Source organism: Amblyomma maculatum, chromosome 4, assembly GCF_055883805.1.
Source record: "Amblyomma maculatum isolate TAMU_Amacu chromosome 4, ASM5588380v1, whole genome shotgun sequence".
NCBI classification, from domain to species: domain Eukaryota; kingdom Metazoa; phylum Arthropoda; class Arachnida; order Ixodida; family Ixodidae; genus Amblyomma; species Amblyomma maculatum.
The window spans coordinates 50175371-50197174 of record NC_139347.1 but is presented as its reverse complement, the minus strand read 5'-3'; the positions used below and the strand labels follow the sequence as shown (position 1 = coordinate 50197174).

Here is a 21804-nt window from a genome sequence, read left to right as displayed (position 1 = left end):
AGAGGCAATTTTCCTCAAGAAATGCAGAGAGACGTTTAAATATTATCTTTTCGAGACCTTTTGAAAAAACTGGCAGAATTGATATGGGCCTATAATTTGTTATTAGGGTCCTGTCACCACGCTTGAATAACGGGATTACTTTAGCGACTTGCATTTTCTGCGGGAAGATTCCGGCATTTAGGCATAAGTTGTAAACATATGTCAACACTGGAGCAATGATATCTAGGATATACTTAATTGGCATTATCTGCAGGCTGTCTACGTCCAGACTACGACTATTGCTAAGTTCAGAGAAGAGACAGGTTAATTCGGATTCATTGGTTGGGTGCATAAATATAGTATCCGGAATGCTTGTTTGTATGAAATCGCAGGCGGTCATACATACGGGAATGTCATTAGTGCTGGTTAAAAATTCATTAAAGGAGTCAGGCAGTGACTCATCGCTTATCTGTACACCATTTTTAACAATCTGCACAGGTAGTTGGGAACTCGGCGTATGGTTCCGTAAGACATTAAGTTGTTTCCAAGTCTTCTGACTGTCGCCTTCACATGACTTAAACAGGTCGGTATGATAGTTGGTTTTAGCGCTGCGCAGTTCGTTTGTGAGGCGATTGCGAAAGCGTTTGAACTCAGTCCAGTCATCTGGATTACGTGATTTGATAAATTTATCGTATAGCCTGTGTTTAGTTTTTATTTTTTCAAATAGTTGCATTGTAATCCATGGCTTGCGAATCCTGGAAGATCTCTTTCGCTTAATACTACAGGGGAAGTGTCTATGATAACAAGTGGAGAAGATTTTTAGGAAAATTTCATAAGCAATATCGGGATTTTGTACAGCATAGACATCCGTCCAGTCTGTGCTTTCCATTTCGTCGCGGAAACTGTCCAGCCCATTCTGCGTAATTACTTGTTTGAAAGTGTTATTAGTGGTTGATCGATAGCTTTTGCGGTTTAGACATAAAAATATGGGCATGTGATCACTAAGACCACACGAAAAAACTCCCGATTTAATCCTACCTAATGCAGCACTTGTAATGAACAGATCGATACATGTGGACGTATTACTAGTAGTTCTGGTAGGTGTTGTTATGACATTGAAACAACCATGTGTCTGTATAACTGCCTCAAAACTGCGTTTTGACGGGCTGTCGACCATCATATTGATATTGAAATCGCCACCCAACACAACTTCATAACTGAATTCACACCTATACAAAAAGAGCCGTTCAAGAAACCGAAAAAATGTGTCTAGGTTTCCACTTGGTGGCCGGTAAAAAACAGAATAAATAGTTCGAGCACACACAACTGATAGAACTTCATAGTCAGCAGTAGTGCAACAAAATTCGTTAATGGGCTCTACATTTATGCTTTCACGAACAAGCAAACTGACGCCGCCTCCGCGCGACGTTTCTCGACTTCTAGTAAAACACTGATAACCAGGGAGCTGCCAAACAGCTGAGTGCTGATCATACCATGTTTCGGACAGCATGATAAAGTCAAACTGAAATGATAAGCTGCTGAAAAAAAGGTCGAGCATGTCATGTTTGTTTCGTACTGATTGGCAGTTTAAATGAATGCATCGAGTAGATTTTTTATGTTCTGGCCCAACAAAATGAAAAAAGTCAGAAGGCGATAACGAGTCTGCAGAAGCCATGCCTAAATCTGCACAACCTACGCATAGCACGTGGGTATCAGTCTACCAATTTTTCGAGATCGGTCTTAGCCTTGATCACGTGAACATCTGCATGTTCTTCTTTCCTGACCAAAATTTTTCCATGGCGATGCCACACAAACCGGAAGTTGTTTTGAAGTGCCCATTCTTTTGTAGCCTTAAGCAGCAACCTATTTTGCGTGGTTAGGTTCTCAGATATAAACATGTCCTTGTCGACCGCTGATACAGCCTTCCTTTTCTCAAGCCATTTGTCTCGTGTCGATTGTTGCGTGAAGCGAACAATCACACCGGGAGTCTTATCTTTTTGTGAAGGAAGACGGTGAACGGCAGAGACATTCTGCTCGTTTAGAGGTTCAAGGTCTAGTTTTTTGGCTAGGTCGTTTACTCTAGTCATGAGGCATTCCTTCTCTTGTTTCGCCATCCCGTGAATTTCGATGTTCAGCTTTCGACTATTGTATTCAAGGTCATTTACTGCAGCAGACAGTCTCTTCAGTTCAGCGTTACTTCCAACTTGCTCGAGCTTTGAAATTCTTTTGTTGAGAGTCTTAATTTCGCCAGTGTGCTCCGCTATGGTTGCGAGTACCGTATCGTACTGGGCGGACATGTGCTTTATCAGAGCCTCCATATCATTAACAGTGGTTTTCAGAGGAAGGAGCTCATTGAGTTTTCTGTTCATGTCAAGCAGAAGCGCTGTGACAGTACCATTATCAGAGTCATTAGAATTGGGTGCAGTTGTCTTGCCTTTGCGGCATGTTACGCATTTCCAGGACTTCCTATAGTCATCTCCTTTAGATTTATATGTAGAGTCTGACACACCAGAACAAGAACCCAGGTGGTACTCTCCCGAACATTCACTACATGTTATTGACCGGCAGTCAGCTTCTATAGATTCTTCACACTTTTTGCAATCCATGGTAACGGATGTTCAACAATTTGAATAGCAACTACAGCAACCTATGGGTTCCCTCTTCCTTTCCTTTCTTCTCTATTTTCTCTTCTGTCTGCACGAGGCAGCGGAGGTGGCTCAGCTACAGAGCCAGTAGCAGGCCCGTGCATTTTCTTTTCCTTCCTCCTACGGCTACAACAACGGTGGTGGCTAGCCTGCCACCGAATTTTTATCTGTTGTAGGCCGTCATTGCACCCGCCACCGCTTCGGTGGACGATGGCTGTTGCGGCGCGCGTCTTTCTTCTTTCCCTCTTCCTTTCCTTTCTTCTCTATTTTCTCTTCTGTCTGCACGAGGCAGCGGAGGTGGCTCAGCTACAGAGCCAGTAGCAGGCCCGTGCATTTTCTTTTCCTTCCTCCTACGGCTACAACAACGGTGGTGGCTAGCCTGCCACCGAATTTTTATCTGTTGTAGGCCGTCATTGCACCCGCCACCGCTTCGGTGGACGATGGCTGTTGCGGCGCGCGTCTTTCTTCTTTCCCTCTTCCTTTCCTTTCTTCTCTATTTTCTCTTCTGTCTGCACGAGGCAGCGGAGGTGGCTCAGCTACAGAGCCAGTAGCAGGCCCGTGCATTTTCTTTTCCTTCCTCCTACGGCTACAACAACGGTGGTGGCTAGCCTGCCACCGAATTTTTATCTGTTGTAGGCCGTCATTGCACCCGTCACCGCTTCGGTGGACGATGGCTGTTGCGGCGCGCGTCTTTCTTCTTTCCCTCTTCCTTTCCTTTCTTCTCTATTTTCTCTTCTGTCTGCACGAGGCAGCGGAGGTGGCTCAGCTACAGAGCCAGTAGCAGGCCCGTGCATTTTCTTTTCCTTCCTCCTACGGCTACAACAACGGTGGTGGCTAGCCTGCCACCGAATTTTTATCTGTTGTAGGCCGTCATTGCACCCGCCACCGCTTCGGTGGACGATGGCTGTTGCGGCGCGCGTCTTTCTTCTTTCCCTCTTCCTTTCCTTTCTTCTCTATTTTCTCTTCTGTCTGCACGAGGCAGCGGAGGTGGCTCAGCTACAGAGCCAGTAGCAGGCCCGTGCATTTTCTTTTCCTTCCTCCTACGGCTACAACAACGGTGGTGGCTAGCCTGCCACCGAATTTTTATCTGTTGTAGGCCGTCATTGCACCCGCCACCGCTTCGGTGGACGATGGCTGTTGCGGCGCGCGTCTTTCTTCTTTCCCTCTTCCTTTCCTTTCTTCTCTATTTTCTCTTCTGTCTGCACGAGGCAGCGGAGGTGGCTCAGCTACAGAGCCAGTAGCAGGCCCGTGCATTTTCTTTTCCTTCTTCCTACAGCCACAACAACAACAAGCTCGTTTTGCCTGCTCGCAATCCTCTTGATCTGGTGGGAGACGTGCTGATAAGGCACCACAACTGGCCTCTACGCTTCGTGTTCGGTCATCTTCCTCTTGCTTGCTTTTCCGGTTGATTTATTCTTTTACACCAGGTCTGACAGAGGCAATGAAACTAAAGGCCGGCACACCTGATTATCCTAGCTTGATTATCCGCTTGCGAGTCTCCTGAAAACTACAAATGCGAAATAAAAATATTTAAAAAAAATCAAGAGTAAAAAAAGCTCGATGAAGAAAACAAAAAGGCATTGGCAATAAAAAAAGCAGTCAGTAAAGGCGACGCAATAAAGGAGTAGAAGTGATTGATTGAATGTCCTTTATTGAATGGGAAGGCTCATGGCCATGGATGGGGATAAAGGGGAGTAGACATAATCTTCATTGTTTATTTAGGTCGTCACTCGAATCACATTGCTCTAACCAGGCCACTAAGCGAGCCATACTTGGCAAATATCATCTGTGTGTTTGCATCAGTTTCTAGAAGGGAACGGTAGTTCAGGCGGTAGGGTTCGATCTCGGGGCGTCCAGTAGAAAAAGCAGGGCATTCCCAAAGTAAATGAGATATGCCGCCGCAGGTTAGAGTCGTACAGTGGGGGCACGTAATCATTTTCTCTTTATACTGACGCCAGCGGGCCATAATACGTGGCGTGTAAGCCGCATGGGCGATGAGCTTATTCAAAAAGACTTCTTGACTTCGGGTGAGGTGGGTTCTTCTCGTAAAAGGTGGGTCTGGTGTGGCCACCTGCATGCGATGCTGACTGAGGCTACGAAGACTGGTCCGAGTATAGTGCATAAGGGCAAGAGAAGGGGTGAGTTGCCCGCCCAAGGTCGAATAAGGATGAAGCAAGGGGGGTGGGGAAGTAAATGTGGACATCCCACCTGCCAAGGCAGCCGCGGCGTGTGCCGCCGCATTGCCCCCTGATTCGTCCGAGTGACCTGGGGTCCAGTGAATAGCGACAGTTCTGGTCGCGAGTTGGTGGCGTTTAAGGAGGCGCTGTATAGCCGTAGCTGTTGCATCTTGTGAACCCGGAGTAGCGATTTCCTTGTAAGCTTCAAAGGAATCAGTAAGAATACGTAGTGACCCAGTTCCGGTGCAAGGCACTCCTGACAAGGCTCCCCAAATCGCGAGGAGTTCAGCGTGAAGAGGGGTACCCTGAGGTAGATGGCAGGCATAAGCGCCTGAAAGGGAAGGGTTGTCATCGCATACCCAGGCCATAGATGCGAATTCGCTTGTAATGGATGCGTCGGTGTATATGTCAGTCGTATCGGGGATTCGCTCTTGTCGGTGATGGGCAGCTAGGAGCTCCCGGGGAATGACAAAATCGCGGTTTATAGGTCGGCGATGGACGCGTGTGACTACTGGCATCTCCCAAGGGGGAAGTGATGCATATAGGGCTGGTGTTTTGTCGTTACGCTGTTCATCCCAGGCCAGCAGGCGACGCCCCTGGACAGTGTTCTCTAGACGTATTCGATGACGCGTCTGTGACTCGGTAACGATGGTAGTGAGCGGTGGAAGAGCGGCCAAACGCTCAAGTTCGGCTATAGGAGTGTGCTTAGGTAGACCGGTAACAGTGCGCAGTGTAGCGCGATGAAGGCGTTCGACCTTAGCGAAGTCAGTCTTCGACAGTTGGAGGACCGGTGTACCATAGAGGATTTTTCCGACCGCCGCTGCTCTGGCCATCGCACGGCAGGCATGCTGCCGCGCACCGCCGTGCCGGTTGGACAGGCGACGAATAGTATGTAGCAGTGCTGGCCAAAGGCGTTGTAACTGACGAACCCATTTCTGGGGGCTGTTGCAGCTTGATATGGGCAGGCCAAGAATGCGGATTTGCCCATTTGAGGAGGTGATGGTGTTGCCTCCGATGTGAAGATGGATCTGCATACTGGGGTTGGTTTTATGTTTTCCGTCGATACTAATCAATTCTGTTTTATGTGGTGCGAGTTCGAGGCCAATTTTGGTTAGTGTATCTTCAAGACAAAGAAGGGCCGCCTGAAGTTCAGTCTCCATAGAATATTTGTCTACGTAATCCGCTGCCTCAGTCCAGACGGTAATATCATCGGCATATATAGCGAATCTTGCGCTTGTGCTGATTTCCAGATTCTCGGCGACGCGTGTCATGGCCAAGTTGAACAATATGGGTCCGAGAATGGAGCCCTGAGGTACACCCCTATCCAAGTAATAGGTTTTGGGCACCCATCCCGGAGCTTTGCCATGTAGCTGAATGGGTCTAGATGTCAAAAAATTGCGGATCCAGATTTCGACACGATTACTAGGAAAGCGTTTGGCGAGTTCCTCCAGGATAACCTCATGGCGAACATTGTCAAAAGCTTTGTGTATATCGACAGCCAGGAGATAGTCAGGTAGCGTTTTACGATGAGCTCTATTCAGAACTCTTCGCAAAAGCCAAAGGCAGTCATGCGTTCCAAGGTTAGGGCGGAAGCCGGCTTGAGCTGGATGAAATCCAGGACTGACGTATTCAATGTAGTGACTAATCCGGGTATGCAGCAGGCGCTCGATGAGTTTACAGAGATGTGAAGTCAGTGCAATTGGACGCAAATTACTAGGAAGTCGAGGGTTTTTGCCAGGTTTAGGGATAGGAAGAATAAGAGAAAGCTTGAGGTTATCCGGTACCGTTCCGGTCTCCCAGTAAGAATTAATGATGTCGAGAAGGGCATCCTGGGCTGCCGAGTCGAGATTGCTAAGCTCCTGCCAACTAACTCGGTCGTGCCCGGGTGTGGCGCGAGCTCGGCCTCTTCCGAGGGCTGCTTGCAGTTCTCCCTTTGAGAATGGGCGATCCAGGTCTGGATCAGGGTTTCCGACTGGGAAAATGGAAACTGCTGGTGGAGGCATTAGGCTGGCGTGTGGGAAAAAGGTGCGTATAACTTCATCTTCAACATCAGCCGGGTTGCCATTGAGAAGGAGATGAGCGAGAGGTGGTGCCCCGCGTGCCTTGCCATTTAGGCCACGAAAGATGCGCCAAAGTTGTGATAGGCCCGGTACTTGTCCAAGACGGTCGCATGTAGAGTGCCAAGCCTCACTTTGCAGGTGAAGCTGGTATGCCCGGATAAGCTTGAATTGTCGTCGAAGAAGCACGAGATCTTTGTGACGTTTTCCGCGTGTCCGAAAACGTTGCGTGAGGTGATCTGCGCGACGCCAAAGGTTAGCCAGGTGAGCATCCATGCCAACTGTGGAATCGTCACAGGGGATATATTCGAGAGCTTGAGTGCGGGCATCTCGGAGTACAGACAGAAAGGAGTCAATATCCGAGAAGGGGGTCGTAGTATTAGCACGAAACTTGTCCCAGTTGAAAAACGAACGTGTTGTCCGAACGCGAAGACATTTACGATTGAGAGTGAGCAAGATGGGCAAGTGATCACTACCCCAAGAATTAGAAAGGACTTCCCAGCGCCGAATAAGACGCGGTGATGAGAATGTAAGGTCCAGTGTAGTGTCTGCTTGAGAGGGATGGAGACCGATACGGGTCGGCACGTTAGGTTCGTTGCACAGGGTAAGAAGAGTTTGATCAAGGGCGTCATATAGGTGTTTACCACGTTGGTTAGGCTGAGATGAGCTCCAGGCTGCGTGATGTGCGTTGAAATCTCCGCCAATAAGAATAGGATAAGGGTGTGCTGCGTTTTCAAGGTCAGGGAGCCAGGAACAGGGTTCTGCCATGACGTTACCTGGCCGGAAATAGGCCGATGCTACGACGAAAGGTTTTTGGCCAGGGGGGAAGATTTTTACTGCAACAATCTCACGAGTGGAAGAGCAAAGGGATTGAAGCGAGAGCTGAGTGGAAGGACAATCGTTTCGGATTAAGACGGCCGCCTGTCCCTCTGAACGGCCGTTTTTATGTTGGATAGTAGGTGTCTGGTAAGTGCAGTAACCAGGAATTTTACAAGGACCGCGCGTTTCTTGAAGAAGTATGAAAAGAGGACGGCGCTGAGGCACAAATGTACGAAGGGTAGGACCGTTCTGATTGAAGCTTCTGCAGTTCCATTGAATCCCATGAGCCATAGTGCTCATGAAAGGGGCACAGATTTACGGCGCTTACTATCGTCTGTGAGTGTGGTACGTTGGAACTCCTCAAACATAGTCTGCAGATGGCTCTGCATGGAAGTGAGGGCAGCAGTAAGAGTTGCATTAACTTCCTTTCGCAGAGTTTCTTCCAGCTTCTGTGTCTCTTGGGCGCGTTCCTGTCGGATTAGCCCGAGCATGTGGGTATAGGCGGAATCAGACGCTGTGACCGGTTGCGGCCGGCGGGTAGGCGAACGGCTTTTGCGGCCCTTCTGTGAGCGGCTGCGTTGCGGAGTCTGGGAACGAGTTCGGGTGTCCATTGTTATCTTGTCCTTAGTTATCATCTCCCGGAGACGCTGATTTTCCTGGCGTAGTTCAGATATTTCTGCTCTGAGGCTCTCAATGACCTCGGCTAAACCTGGAGAAGAGGTCTTTTCAGCATATGATACATGTTTGGAGACAGTATGTGAGGATGTCACCTGATGCGTATTCGGTTCGTCCGACTCCTTAGGTGCCGATTTGTCGACAGGCTTTGCATAAGCTCGAGCCGGGCACTGGGCACTCAGGGCGATATGCGTGGAAGCGCCGCAGGCTACGCAATGAGGAAACTGCTTGCAGCCGGGGTCCTCAGGGTGCGGGTTCTTACCGCAATCCCGACAAACGGCGGGAAACGAGCAGTATTTGGCTACATGGCCGATGCGGTGACAGTTATAACATGCGACTGGGCGCGGGCGGTATTCACGGATTCGTGTAATCTCGTAGTCGAATACTAGCCGAGAAGGTAATGCGTCTGATGCGAAGGTCAGAAGTAGCAAATTTGTCTTGCCGAGCATGCGTATGTCTGTGATTTCAGCTGTCTCGCAGCGCAGATGTGCCATGATATAGTCCATCGTGAGGCCTTCTCTAATTCTGATCACACCTCGCGTGCTGCCAACCGCAGGCTGCTTCAGTGGGGACGTGTCCACATCGAACGCTTGGACAGAATCCCGCGTTCGCGCGATTAAACGGGTCAATGTACACAGCTTCTTGAAATGCTCAGCGTCCCTGACAGTTATGCGGATGCAGTTAGCAGCAGAATCAAAGCGGAGAATGGCCATGTCCGAAAAATACTGAGACGGAGCGCTTTGCTCTATTGCGTTGGTAATAGCCTGTTTCGGGATGTTTGTGACATGCACTTTGTTAAGTGGCCTGATCAGAACAGTGAAATGAGGACGACTCACCCGTTCTGTGTGCAGACGTTGCGGGGACACTTGACGCTTGCGATAGGTTGAAGTCATGCTGCATCCTGTAGTTGTCTTAACCTGAGCAGGAGGGCTTGCAGAGACAGTCACAGCTGTGGCATCCATTTCCTCGTGCACTGTCGGCAATAGCGGGTAATCAACGCTCCCTGTAGCTTGTGGCGTTTGTGGCGTCGGAGGCACCGTTCGGCTGGATGCGAAGTACGGCGCCGCGTCCATCTTTTCATGCCCCGCCGGTAAGAGCGGGTAGTCACAACTTCTCGTAACTTGGCTTGACTGTGGGGTTGTAGTCGGTGTAACCTGTGGCGTTTGTGGTGTCGGAGTCAGGGTTTGGCTGGATACGTAGTATGGCGCAGCATCCATCTGCTCGTGACCCGCCGGTAATGGCGGATAATCGGAACGCCTTGTAACTTGGCTTGACTGTGGGGTCGTAGTCGGTGGTTGGCACGGAGTGAAGGTCGCCGGGCGTAAAATTTTGAAGGTCACATCTTCCGGATGCGCTGTGGCGGCAGCGCCGCCCGGCTGTGGCCCGGGAGCAGCCGTGGTCGTGGTGGGCCCCGAGGGCGTCAATTAGGCTTAGCCCGTCAGAAACGCTAGTCCTTGAAAGCTTCGAATTGAACAGCGAGCCGAAAATAAAATTGTTGCAAACAGGTGCCGAACACCTTCACTGACCGTTTCGAGTGGATTCAGGCCATATCGGGTCTAAAATCCACATACACAATTCGAAAAACACGGAGCCGAGGTGAACCGCGTCAGCTCGCTCTCCGAGTCACCGACAAATGTCGAGTAGAAGTAAACATAATATCTACTTGTATCAAATATTCGGTTAATAAATGTATACTGATCAGAAAGAGTACCAGGTCGGCGATATTAATAAATTTACTAAAAGATGGGTTATCAGGTATTCATTACAGCATAAGATTATTATTAATAAACACCTAAGCTTCCATTGAATGACGTCTGAGATTATTGCAGGACATCGTACTTATAGTGAGCCGATTCCAGTTCATTGCTATTCTGGAGGAGAAGATATATATTTGAAGCAGTTATACGCTGCCGAAATAGGGGTTTTGTAGTTGTGGCGATCTCTTGTAATTAAACCTGAGTTAAAGGATCACCCTTGACTAATTGGCATAGGAATTTATGTCGAGAAACAATATTCTTCTGGGTTATAGATGCCAAAACAGCTTTTTTTTTATTATTATTATTATTTAGCGGATAGTTTACTATATACATAGCAGGTGCGGCCATAATGTTACGGATCATGCTTCTGATGTTTTAAACTTCCTTGCGTGTTCCGTAGTGGAGTTACGATATCTTTTTAGGTCCATACGAAAGCGTATCAGCGGGGAAGGGCTAATATGCGATACTTTCCAGAATTCACTATGCAACGCGTGGCTAAATATTTTGTCGTCGACGCGCACTCCGTATTATATAGGGACGGGACTGCACGTTCGTACCTTTTGTACACAAACTTGACTGCTTTCTGTTTTCTTTTTCAAGTTCATTAATGTTGTTATTTTTTTTTTCTTTTGTAAACGAATGTCAGATTATAGCCGCATAATAGTGAAATAAATGCTAAGAAATAACTTACAGCAGAGAGTTTATCACTAGTCAGCAATAAATAAGTGCGTGGCTTAATCGGCGGAAACTGCAGGTTGCCTTAACTCGCAAAACCCCCGCCGTTTGGATCACTCCCTGCTCTAAGCGCAGTGCAGTGGTGTTAAAACATTATAGAATGACCGTATGTGACACCCCATATCTGGGGAGATCGTAGAAACGTGTTTATATTAAGTCCTGGAGAATACCCTACGTCAGCGCTGCTGCGCCTGACACGGGCGACGGGTTACGAAGTTAATTATACGCTCCTGAACAGTGACTCGTTCTTTGTTCGAACTGAGGCGTACCCCATTTACCCTTGTTCAGTGCTCCTTCATATCGTTCTGTGTAAGCGACGCAAAGTGGTTCTCCGAGACAGCGCAAACAAAGCGACGTCTATTTAGCAATGTCGTTCAGAGTATAATTTACATGTCCACCGCTGCACCAAGAACGTGAAGCGGGCTGCCTTGCCGAAGCGCTTTTGTTTGCGCGAACTTTTCTTTCGCAGTACCTATTTTGCAAAGCGGTTCGTAGCACTCGAGGTCGTCACATTTTCTCTTTCGTTTGTCCTATGTTCGCGCTCACCTGTTCCTCTTTTTTTTTTTTTTTTTTTTTAAATCCGCCAGATAGCCCAAAGCGAAATTTTACTACCACGAGTAGATTGCCCGGCTTTTCGAAAAAAGAAGGTCACTAATGAGTTAGCGCTCTGTTTAGTCGCTTCTCCTTTCCACTTCTGCTTGGCGCGCTGTTTCTGGCTCGTGGCTGTTATCGAGCCCCCCTACATGTTGATCGCCGTCGTTTTTATCGCTTTTTTTTTTCCCGAGGCTTGTGCTTTCGGCATGGTCCCCTTGCTACATCGGGGAATTGCGCCTACAATACTTCGATGCCAGATGCCTCTCTGGCTTCACAGCGGGAATCATTTGAATGCTTCGTTTCGTTTACTCCTCGCTGTACTGGGTGCTATCGAAGGGGTTAAATATTAATGAAAAAAAAAAAAAATAAAGGGGGCAGGGCGAGGGCGTAATAATGCTAAATCAGAGTTTAAAAAGAAATTAAGAAATGGAATTTGAAACTATAGCCAGTCTATAACCGTAGTTGTAAAGTTGGGGCGTTGCTAAAAAGAAAATGATATGAAACAGAAAGGCTGAGCGTGCTGGCGTCTGTTCGCCACTCTGTTTCAGAAAGGACGTTCGCATGCTCCGCCTATCGATCTAATGGTGCCCTACTTCTTAGCGCGAGCTGCTTAATGGTTATGAGCCACCATGCTCAGAATCTATGTATGTAATTCCTTCTCTTAAACCCAACAGTCACTATAATGGAATTAAGTCCAGCCGCAGTGACTGCTGGTGTCGAGGACGCGAGTTCGATCCCGGACGCGGCGGCTGCGTTTCGGTGGAGGCGAGAGAGAAGGCGTCCGAGTACTATGCGATGTCGGTGCACATAAAAGAATCCCAGGTGGTCGAAATTGGCGGCGCCTTCAACTGCGCCGTCCCTCGTAGCCGATGTGTATTTGAGACATTATGCCCCACAAACTGAACGAGACCATATGATTATGGAACTAGCCGCTCTGTCGTGTACAAATTCAAACTCCTTTTGGGATATAGTGATTTCGATATCTAACAACGTGGTCCGTGGGTCCCTCCCTTCTATGAAACCACAAATTTTCCGTGCTTCTCTTATTGACACCGACTGCTCACGCTCTACCATTACATTAGTTGTACTTAATATATTTAGCAACGCTTACGTGCTGCATAGTTTTGTTACCAGCGTGTGGTTCATGCAAACCTCGTACCATCACTCAGTTTAGGCGACTAACGTGCGCTGAAATGAATAGTTTTCCCCGCATATCCCGTTAACATTTGCTGCCGATGGTACATTGTGTGGTCGGTGGCGAAATGTGGACCATGCCCACGCGTTTAAAACAATCTTTGGTCCATATTCTGCTGTCCGCGACTGCCGACAGAAGAAGGTATTGCATAACGCGATAGAAGAGTTAACACGATAGCATACTCCACATGTGCGCAGCGGCCCACCGACTCGCGCGCCACCTGCGAACAGGTGGTTGTAGTGCGGAGCGACACGTCTGTCGAAGGATGGTGGTGGTGGTACAAACTTTATTATGCGAGCAGATACCGGGGCTGGCAAACATCTTTTCTTTCCTTTTGTACATACAATAAATAACCACTACAACAACAGCCGCCGAGCGTCGCTCTCCTAACCTAGAGCGCGAACCCGGCCCGAATGACGCGCGACAGGGACTGGAATGGAAACACTTGCGAGCTACGCAGCTGAGTACTGGCGCACGACGAGCCAAAGCCGAAGCTCACACTGCGCGGATACGCGTTGCCAGCCTAACGGATTTCCCGACTTCTTGCGTTACGCATCGAGCAGGAATAATAATAATAATAATAATAATAATAATAATAATAATAATAATAATAATAATAATAATAATAATAATAATAATAATTAATAATAATAATTGGTTCACGGGAAAGGAAAGGCGCAGTTGTTTCTGTGGACACCTGAACCGCGCCGTAAGGGAAGGGGAGAAGGTGAGATTGAAAGTGGATAGAGAGAAAGGGATGCCTAGTGGAGGGCTCCGAAATAATTTCGACCACCTTGAGATCTTTAACGTGCGCTGACATCGCACAGCACACTGACGCCTCTTCGTTTCGCCTCCATCGATACGTAGCCGTCGCGGTCGGGTTCGAAGTTGGGTATTCCGGCGCAGTAGTCGGGCGTCTTACCACTGCACCACCCTTTTCTCGAAGAAACCGTTCTTGTGCTGACGGTACAAAGAATGTCAAGGGGACACAGGAGGCGAAAAGGGGACGAAATGAACGGTGCGCGCCAACCACGGTGCAAGATATTCTTACGCCGTGGCTCCAACCAACGCTCGTTTCCAGCTACGGGCGACAAACTACAGGTCGCGCTAGCGTCGAGCCCAAATTTGGAGCCTTGGGGCCCGAAGTTCGCGGAGAAGCGTTTATCGAACTCTCGCTATATATATATATATATATATATATATATATATATATATATATATATATATATATATATATATATATATATATATATATATATATGGCTCAAGTGGCTCTCTCATATTATGAGAGAGCCACTTTGAAAAAAATAAATCAACTGATGTATTCAAAAGATGCTAAGAGTTAAAGGCATATAGACACAAATTTTGGCAGCATATTTTATTCTTCATAATGATTAGTACGAGATTACGTTTTAATATGTACATTGCCAAAAGTTTAGGGCCCCGGAGGTCTACTTCTGAGCCATACTATGGGGCTCGTAATGCATTCCCAGGTTCCCAAACTTGCTGAAGGCAAGATGTTTCGTCCTATAATACCCTCTCTAATGGCTAGGTCTTCCACGACTGTTAAAGAAGTCATAATATTCGGTTTAAAAGCAAGCGCTCTGGGCTGTAAACTTTTGACAAAGACTGTACGGGTGTAAATCTGCCATGTTGGCTCTCGCTACGTCTTATCTCTGGGACTCGAACCCACATTTTTGAAAGGAACTCGAACCCTTGACCATATTTTGTAACTTGAACCCTCTGCCTTATATCTCTTTATCTCTCTAACAGTTCGTGCGCACAAGCTCTGCTAACAAGGTCCGGAACAAGGCGCTCACGAGACAAGAAACTCTTTTGCCAATAATGGCTTCAATTTTTATTCATTGAAGCCATTACAGGCAAAAGAGTTTCTTGTCTCGTGAGCGCCTTGTTCCGGACCTTGTTAGCAGAGCTTGTGCGCACGAACTGTTAGAGAGATAAAGAGATATAAGGCAGAGGGTTCAAGTTACAAAATATGGTCAAGGGTTCGAGTTTCTTTAAAGAATGTGGGTTCGAGTCCCAGAGTTTAAACTTATTTCGACCGTGGGACCGGCAGCGTGTGTCTACCTGTAGCGCCCGTCCTCTCCGCCGTGGGGCTGATTCCCTCTAGGTGCTCAGCCAAGGACACGGTGGCGGCGGCGGAGCGCCGCGCAGGCGTCCGATGCTTCTTCCCGGCGTGCATCGCCATAACCATCCCTCATCCCTGTGCTGCATCCCTGCGGCACCAGCGATCGTCATCCGTTCACCGGCCGCTCTGTGCCCGGTCTGGGTCCACTGCCTAAGCCGTCCGTCGCCCTTCGGCCCCGGCGTGTTTTTCAGCGAATATTTACGAGAGCTCGTAACGTTTCATCGCCGGGGCCGACGCGGCGCTTGGCTCTGCGCCAGTATTGATTTTCGGTTAGCGCGGACCGGGGGCGGTACAGGCCGAGTATAAAAGTGAGCCGTTTTCATTTCTTTCTCTCTGTTCCGGAGCAGTTCCATTTTTCTTTTCTTTCTGAAGCGTATACCACAGTTGCAGTATGGATGTACGGATGCTTTTAGTCAGCCCGGGGCAGTTGAAGTACGTTTCGTAATCATCAAAGGCTCTCTTCTGCGTGATGCGCTTTCGACGGGTGCGCTCTCCGGACTGGACACGCTGCGCCGTCGAACTTTGCCTCTGGCATTACCGACGATGAAAATGAAAAAGAAAGAAGAATGAAGGGAGGAGGGGACATAATGGAATTGCAATTTTTGCGCTCTATCTGCTCCGCGCAGGCACGCAGTGTTGCCGCTTTTTTGGTTGGAAATCGTGGCGTGTGGCGCCGGATTGTTGTCGTCATATAAGCCGATCCAAAACGCGAGGGGTTGTTCTCTTATAGACCCACAGCGGGGCGTTCGATCGATAACCGTGTGCCTCATTGATTTCCTGCGCAGATTCCGGGAGTGAGCGTCGAGCCAGCGACATCATCCCGGGAGGGAAAGGCTTCCGACGATCCTCCCCGCAAGAAGTCCAAGGTTTCCGTCGAATCCTAAAGAATAAACTAAACGCTGCCTTTATTCTGTGTGTGTCTGTCTGTGCAAGTGAAGTGCATACTCTGTATTCCAAATCCTGAGTAAGAAAGACGAGTAGAAGGCGAGTAGTAGTTGCCCCGCCGGGGTGGTGCAGTGGTAAGACGCCCGACCACTGTCCGGAGCTCCCGGGTTCGGACCCGACCACGGCGACTGCGTTTCGATGGAGGTGAAACGAAGTGGTGTTCGTGTGCTGTGCGATGTCAGCGCACGTTGAAGATCCCCAGGGGGTCGAAATTACTCCGTAGCCCTCCACTACGGCCCCCCTTTCTCTCTTTCAGCTTTCACTCCCACCTTCATTCATCCCCTTACGGCGCGGTTCAGGTGTCCACAGAGCAAGTGTGACAGATACTGCGACTTTCCCTTACTGTGAACCAATTATATTATTATATGGCGAGTAGAAGCAACATACAAACCGCTGACGCACCACTAAACCTACAGTAATAGTGAGGCAGTGCACACTGTCAAAAGCGACGCACGGATCTTGCCCAGTCCTTGTGCCCTGTCTCTGTTCTGCAACATTATGCAGTCATTGTGCGCAGATTTTCAGGCTACCGTCAGAACTAGGCGAAACCTTATCTCCTACTATAGGTCTGTGCTGTGTCTGCTGTCTTGGTACCCTTTTCATTATCCGCGTTTTCTTTGAAGGTTATAAAATGCACGAAGTATTGTAACCACATCAGGAAATACTCGCACGAAGTGAACTTCGTGTTGCATGCACGTGAGATTCGGCCGAAAGGAGGCTGCAGCCCCATTACCCCATTTCTTGCTCACTGTTCCGAAAGTCTTTGCTCATTTGACATACATTGCCGCATATAGCGGAATCCCCGCTAGTTAACCCTCAGTGCACGAAGACATACTTTTAGGTTACGATGATAGTACTATATGCTGCAAATATTTTTGGATAACTGCAGCAACATGTGCCGAAAAACATGACAATATTTTTGGCGTTAAACCATTTCTCGTAATTTCTCGTAAACCTGACCTTGAATTTACACCATAAATCCTTGTAACAAGACCGCTTCCTGTAGAATTAAGCTGTTGCTTGTCACTGCAGAGCCAGTTCTGTAACGACAACATGCGACAGTTACAACGGGTGGACAGGAAATATAATTATGTAATAATTGGTTCACAGGAAGGGAAAGGCGCAGTATCTGTCACACTTGCTCTGTGGACACCTGCACCGCGCAAAGCGCCGAATTTTGGTACCATCTGTCGTATTTTTCTGCAGCGAACAACTGGAGAACTTGGCAGAGCTTTTTTTCATTCATTCATTCACTCATTCATTCATTGGTTCACAGGAAGGGAAAAGCGCAGTATCTGACACACTAGTTTTTGTGGACACTTGAACCGCACCGTAATGGAAGGGTGGAAGTGAAAGTGAGCCTAGGAGAAAGAGGAGCCATAGTGGAGGGCTTCGGAGTAATTTCGACCACCAGGGGATCTTTAATGTGCGCTGACATCGCACAACACACGGACGCCTTTGTCTTGCTTCCATCGAAACGTAGCCTTTTAATAATAATAGTTGGTTCAGAGGAAGGGAAAGGCGCAGTATCTATCACACTTGCTCTGTGGACACCTGAACCGCGCCGTAAGGGTGGGAGTGAAAGTGGACAGAAAAAGGGGAGCCGTAGCGGAGGTCTACGGAGTAATTTCGACCACCTGGGGATCTTTAACGTGCGCTGACATTGCACAGCACACGGACGCCACTTCGTTTCGCCTCCATCGAAACGCAGCCGCCGTGGTCGGGTTCGAAACGTAGCCTTTTAACGTTTCGAAACGAAGAGGCGTCCGTGTGCTGTGCGATGTAAGTGCACGTTAATCCACAGGTGGTCCAAATTACTCCGTAGCTCTCCATTACGACTCCTCTTTCTCTCTTTCCACTTTCACTCCCACTTTCCTCCCTTCCCTTACAGCGCGGTTGAGGTGTCCACAGAAAACAAGTGAGACAGTTACCGCGCCTTTCCCTTCCTATAAATCAATCACTTTTCTTTTTTAACGTTTTGTGAACTGTTCTTAAAATCTCGTAATGCACAGAGATGTTATGCGCATCACTTGTCTGAAGTCGCGGAATGGTGGGGAAGAGTTGGTAAATTGGAAAATTCGGTTTCGCTATTTCGACATAGGTAGGGGAAACCTGTAAGGTGAAAATTTGTGGAGTATATGCGCATTAGTATCCTCTGTATGAAGCTTTATAGCTTTAATTTGTAAACATATATTTTTCCCTATAGGTATATGTAAAGAATTTAATTAGTGCATATATACTGTCCGAAGACTGGGTAATTTTAGAAATGGTAAGTTCAAAATAGAAAAAAAAAATATTTGCCGGAACAAACGAAACTCTCTGTCGCGGCGGACGCAGTATGATGAAAAACATCTCTAATTGTCGAGATAATTAAGACTCGCAACTTTTAATTATCGTAGCTGGGTGTTTAGTCTCAATGAAAAGTTCGTAGGGGTCAGGAAGGCGACGCCACGTCAGTTTTTGATACGAAGCAAAAATTTTCTAAAGCCCTGCATCACGCAGCAATCCGGCGTGTTTTTTTTTTCTTTTTTTTTTCGAACGCAACCTAAACTGACCCGCAACGCAGGAAGCTCTCTATACAGAAGCGATTGATTGATTTATTGATTGATTAAAACTTGAAGTTCCACCGATTTAGGAGGCCCCCTACTCCCTCCTCCAGGCCTGAGGAACGGGGGCCCAAACCTAAATAGGTTCCTGCGAAACCCTTTTTTTCGCAGGAACCTATTCTTTCGCTATTGCAATCGCAAAGCAGGACTCTGAAGCACTTGGCTCTGCCTCATTTCCTTCCGTGAAGTCCGGCTTGTGTTAGTGTATAGGATCAAATGGGTCTTGTTTGAAATGAGGACAAATGCTTGGATGGAATGTTTGCCTACACCGTTTACTCTGCAGCTGTGAACACAAACGAGTGGTTATCTGTGTTTTTCTTCAGGCATGCCAACTTGTGCGAAAATAAGCTCGCCCATCGTGGCTCGTCTGTGAGGTCGAGCCATCTCCGTCATAGCTTTTGGTTGTATTTGGCGCGTCGGGCAAGTTGGAAACGGCCAAATACGTGCGCGATTAATTGGCTCATTGTTTCCCGCTGATAATTCCCGCTTTATGTCTTTGCCGTGCGCTAGATATCCCTGCATGGCGCCCGGTGTCTCGCCGCCATTAGAACAAAGGAGCGTATCGTGTGCCTTGGCTTGCGGAACATCTGTTTCCAGATAACGCTAGTAGTTATCCGATATAAGTCGCTGCGCCCCCTCCCACCTCGAGGCGTTGGATTAGATCTTCCGAGCCACATGCCATACTGAGCAGGGATCAGGTGCTGTATACTTATGGATAAAACTCGCACGTTTCCAATCAGGGAGAAGCGCCGAAGACAACTGGTGTACGAGTAGCTTGAAAGGGAGAGGCAACGTGTCTACTACGGCTTTACCCAGCATACACAGTTCCGCCGTTTTGACGTAAAACCACTCATTGATCGAGTTATGGGTTTGAGTCAAGGAGCTTGAACAGCATTGCTGAGATAGGGGGAGGGTGAAGATATCTCGCAAATTAAAGCATTGCTGATCGCCGCAAACGTCTGCGCGTAGCCGTTTTATCTTTTGCTAGCTTCGCGTGTTTTCTCGTCGCCTTCGGTGTGCGTGAGGAGCGTTCGTGCACCGCTCCAAAGAAAGGCGCGGACACCGGACTCGGACTGTGTCGCTGGCACGCAGTGGCAAGGAGGCCGCTGATTATCGCCGATACCGTCAACACAATAACGACTGCTGCGGCCTGCACTGGCGGCTAAAAAACATTTGTTCGAGCAGAAACAAGGGAGTGCGGTTATCGGCCGCTAAGTCGCGGGGCCGCTTTCCACACAACCACCGAGGGATGCCCGGAGAGCTTGGCGATCAGCTGGAGCACGGTGATCAGTGATCGACCATGACGTGGTGGGCGTGTTGGTGACAGTGCTAACGATGGAGCTCAGCGACCGCACCGAGAGCTGCCGCCTTGTGGTACCGGACGAAACGAGCCCGCTGCTGGCGTTCCCGACGCCGGTGGGACGTCCGCGCCGATGCTCGTCACTGGGCAGCCGAGACGACGCTCCCGAGGCGGACATCGTCGCCGACGCCGAGGAGAAGCCCATCTCGACGCGTCAGCTGTGGTTGGGGCGCGTCAAGACCACCACGCTGAGCCTCGTGGTCGTGTTTGCTGTGGTGAGTGGCCAGAAATGCAGTTAGGCTCTCAAACTGCAGATGCTGCAACAAAAGGGGCCCGCTGTTTAATGGTCAAAGAAAATACTCCACGTGTGGGTGTTCCCTCTGGCTCCCAGGAACGCGGTCGACAGGGGGTGCGAAGGACAGAAGATCGTCAGATCGTTAGCTTGTTATTGAATTGAAAATTGAATTGAAAAATTGAATTGAATTGAAAAAAAAATTATTTCCAGTAATATACAGGAAATGGGCCTCGGGCGAAAAGCTACAGCGATAGCTTGAGAGATGCCCTGTATACAGGGCATCTCTCGTCTATGGAAGTCCCGTGCCTGTATCGCGTACGAAACTCGCCCCAAGCAGCTATATAGGAAGAGGAAACTTTGCACATCGGTCGCTGTGAGCAAGTGTGTGGCGTTTTGATAGCCCAGATGTTAAGGTTGCTGCTCTTCAGGGCCCATCCCCAGTAGTATACAACGAGGGGGTTTTGGAAGAAGCGTTCCCAGAAAAAAGTGTCGACGAATGGATGCCATAGAACGTACCATAACCGCTGTACAATCTAGCGTATGGTCTAATGAAATATATTCAATTCAATTCAATTCAATTTATTTTCAACTCGAGGTTGAAGGCCCTCAGGCGAAAAAGCTGTTCTAGAACAGCTTGAAGAGTGCCTGAGGGCCCATACATGGCAGCAGTTGGCAGTGATTTGCAGGCCTTAATATGCAGTGCTTATTAACTACATTTAAAAACAAATGTTATCAAAATAGGCTTTTAATGATATGTGTTTTATCGCTGTCTTTATGCACGGCTTTAAAAAGGCGACCATGAATGCTGTCAAGGCAGTCAATACAGATGTTACCAAAAATGCATTTTTGTTCCCTTTATGTGAAAGCACGGCAAACAATTTAAGGGCTCGATTTAGTGGCCTACACAGAAAGTATTAGAATTGGGAGTTTTCATGAGAACTCTGGGCGTTTTCTCTTTTCCTGCTTTGACGGCGTACATAATGAGATTTGTGTGTTGAACGACATAAAATCCACGAAGCTGCTCGATAAACACGGTTTTTTTATAGAACATATGTTTCCGGTACCTACATGCGGGTAAACGTGTAGTACTAAAAACGCGAAAACGTCGCGTGGAACGCCATTCACTCAACTCGCTGCTGTGGAAAGCGTCCCGTATTGATGGAGTACACAGAACTAACAATAATACAAAAATATGGAACAGAAAGCTCGGAAACATGCTTGGCCGCAGCTGCCTAAACGTGTGAATCAACCGACGCGTTGCGTTCGAAAGAACCTAATTTTTTCACTAGGCTATCAAAGAATGAGTATTTAGTGTCGACCTGCAACATTGCATGTATGCTGCCGCGATCCCATCGGCCGGTAGAAATGTTTTAGCATTTAAGCAACAAACAGGCGAGCGTCCATTAAAAAGAAAAAAAAAAAGAAAAAAGTGGAGGTGAAACGGGGTGTCCGAGTGCAAGTGATTCTCTGGATCGTTCTGCTTTTAAGAATTCACCGATAGAAGTTCTTTGTGGTGCTGTCCTTTAGGACATGAACTGCATTATTGCATCAGCACGATGGGATCTGGCTCTGCAAAACACTTCATGCTTACATCTATACTCGAAGTCGATGGAGTCCAACACAGTGCAATTAATTGTCGTGCGAGTTCCCGAAGAATTCGCTCGCTTAGTTATACGTTTTCCACTTTGGGACAATTTCTAGAGTCCACTTTCTCAGGGGCCATTTTCTCTGAGGGCGTTTCATTCAGAGGCCGCTTTTTCGGGGGCAATTCATGTTTTTTGTTTTCTTTCTACATCCCCACAAAAGTTAGTAGAGAACGGACGCCGCGAATGCAGCATCAGCCTGCGAGTCCAAAGTGCACGAGATGCAAGGAACA

At 48.1% G+C, this 21804-nt stretch overlaps 2 protein-coding genes across 2 annotated transcripts in view; both read left to right on the top strand.

The window, feature by feature from the left end:
- The window catches only part of Dis3 (exosome complex exonuclease RRP44-like protein Dis3), a 54945-nt gene extending 39248 nt beyond the window's left edge, over positions 1–15697 (top strand). The window contains exon 22 of the mRNA XM_084601364.1: positions 15568–15697. Coding sequence (XP_084457490.1) covers positions 15568–15666 — 99 coding nt within the window. The 3' untranslated portion in view covers positions 15667–15697. The remainder of the gene's footprint in view (positions 1–15567) is intronic.
- A 3408-nt stretch (positions 15698–19105) lies between these two features.
- The window catches only part of LOC146190959 (P protein-like), a 300983-nt gene continuing 298284 nt past the window's right edge, over positions 19106–21804 (top strand). Inside the window, exon 1 of the mRNA XM_084601359.1 lies at positions 19106–19908. Within this exon, the coding sequence (XP_084457485.1) occupies positions 19669–19908 (240 nt within the window). The 5' untranslated portion in view covers positions 19106–19668. The remainder of the gene's footprint in view (positions 19909–21804) is intronic.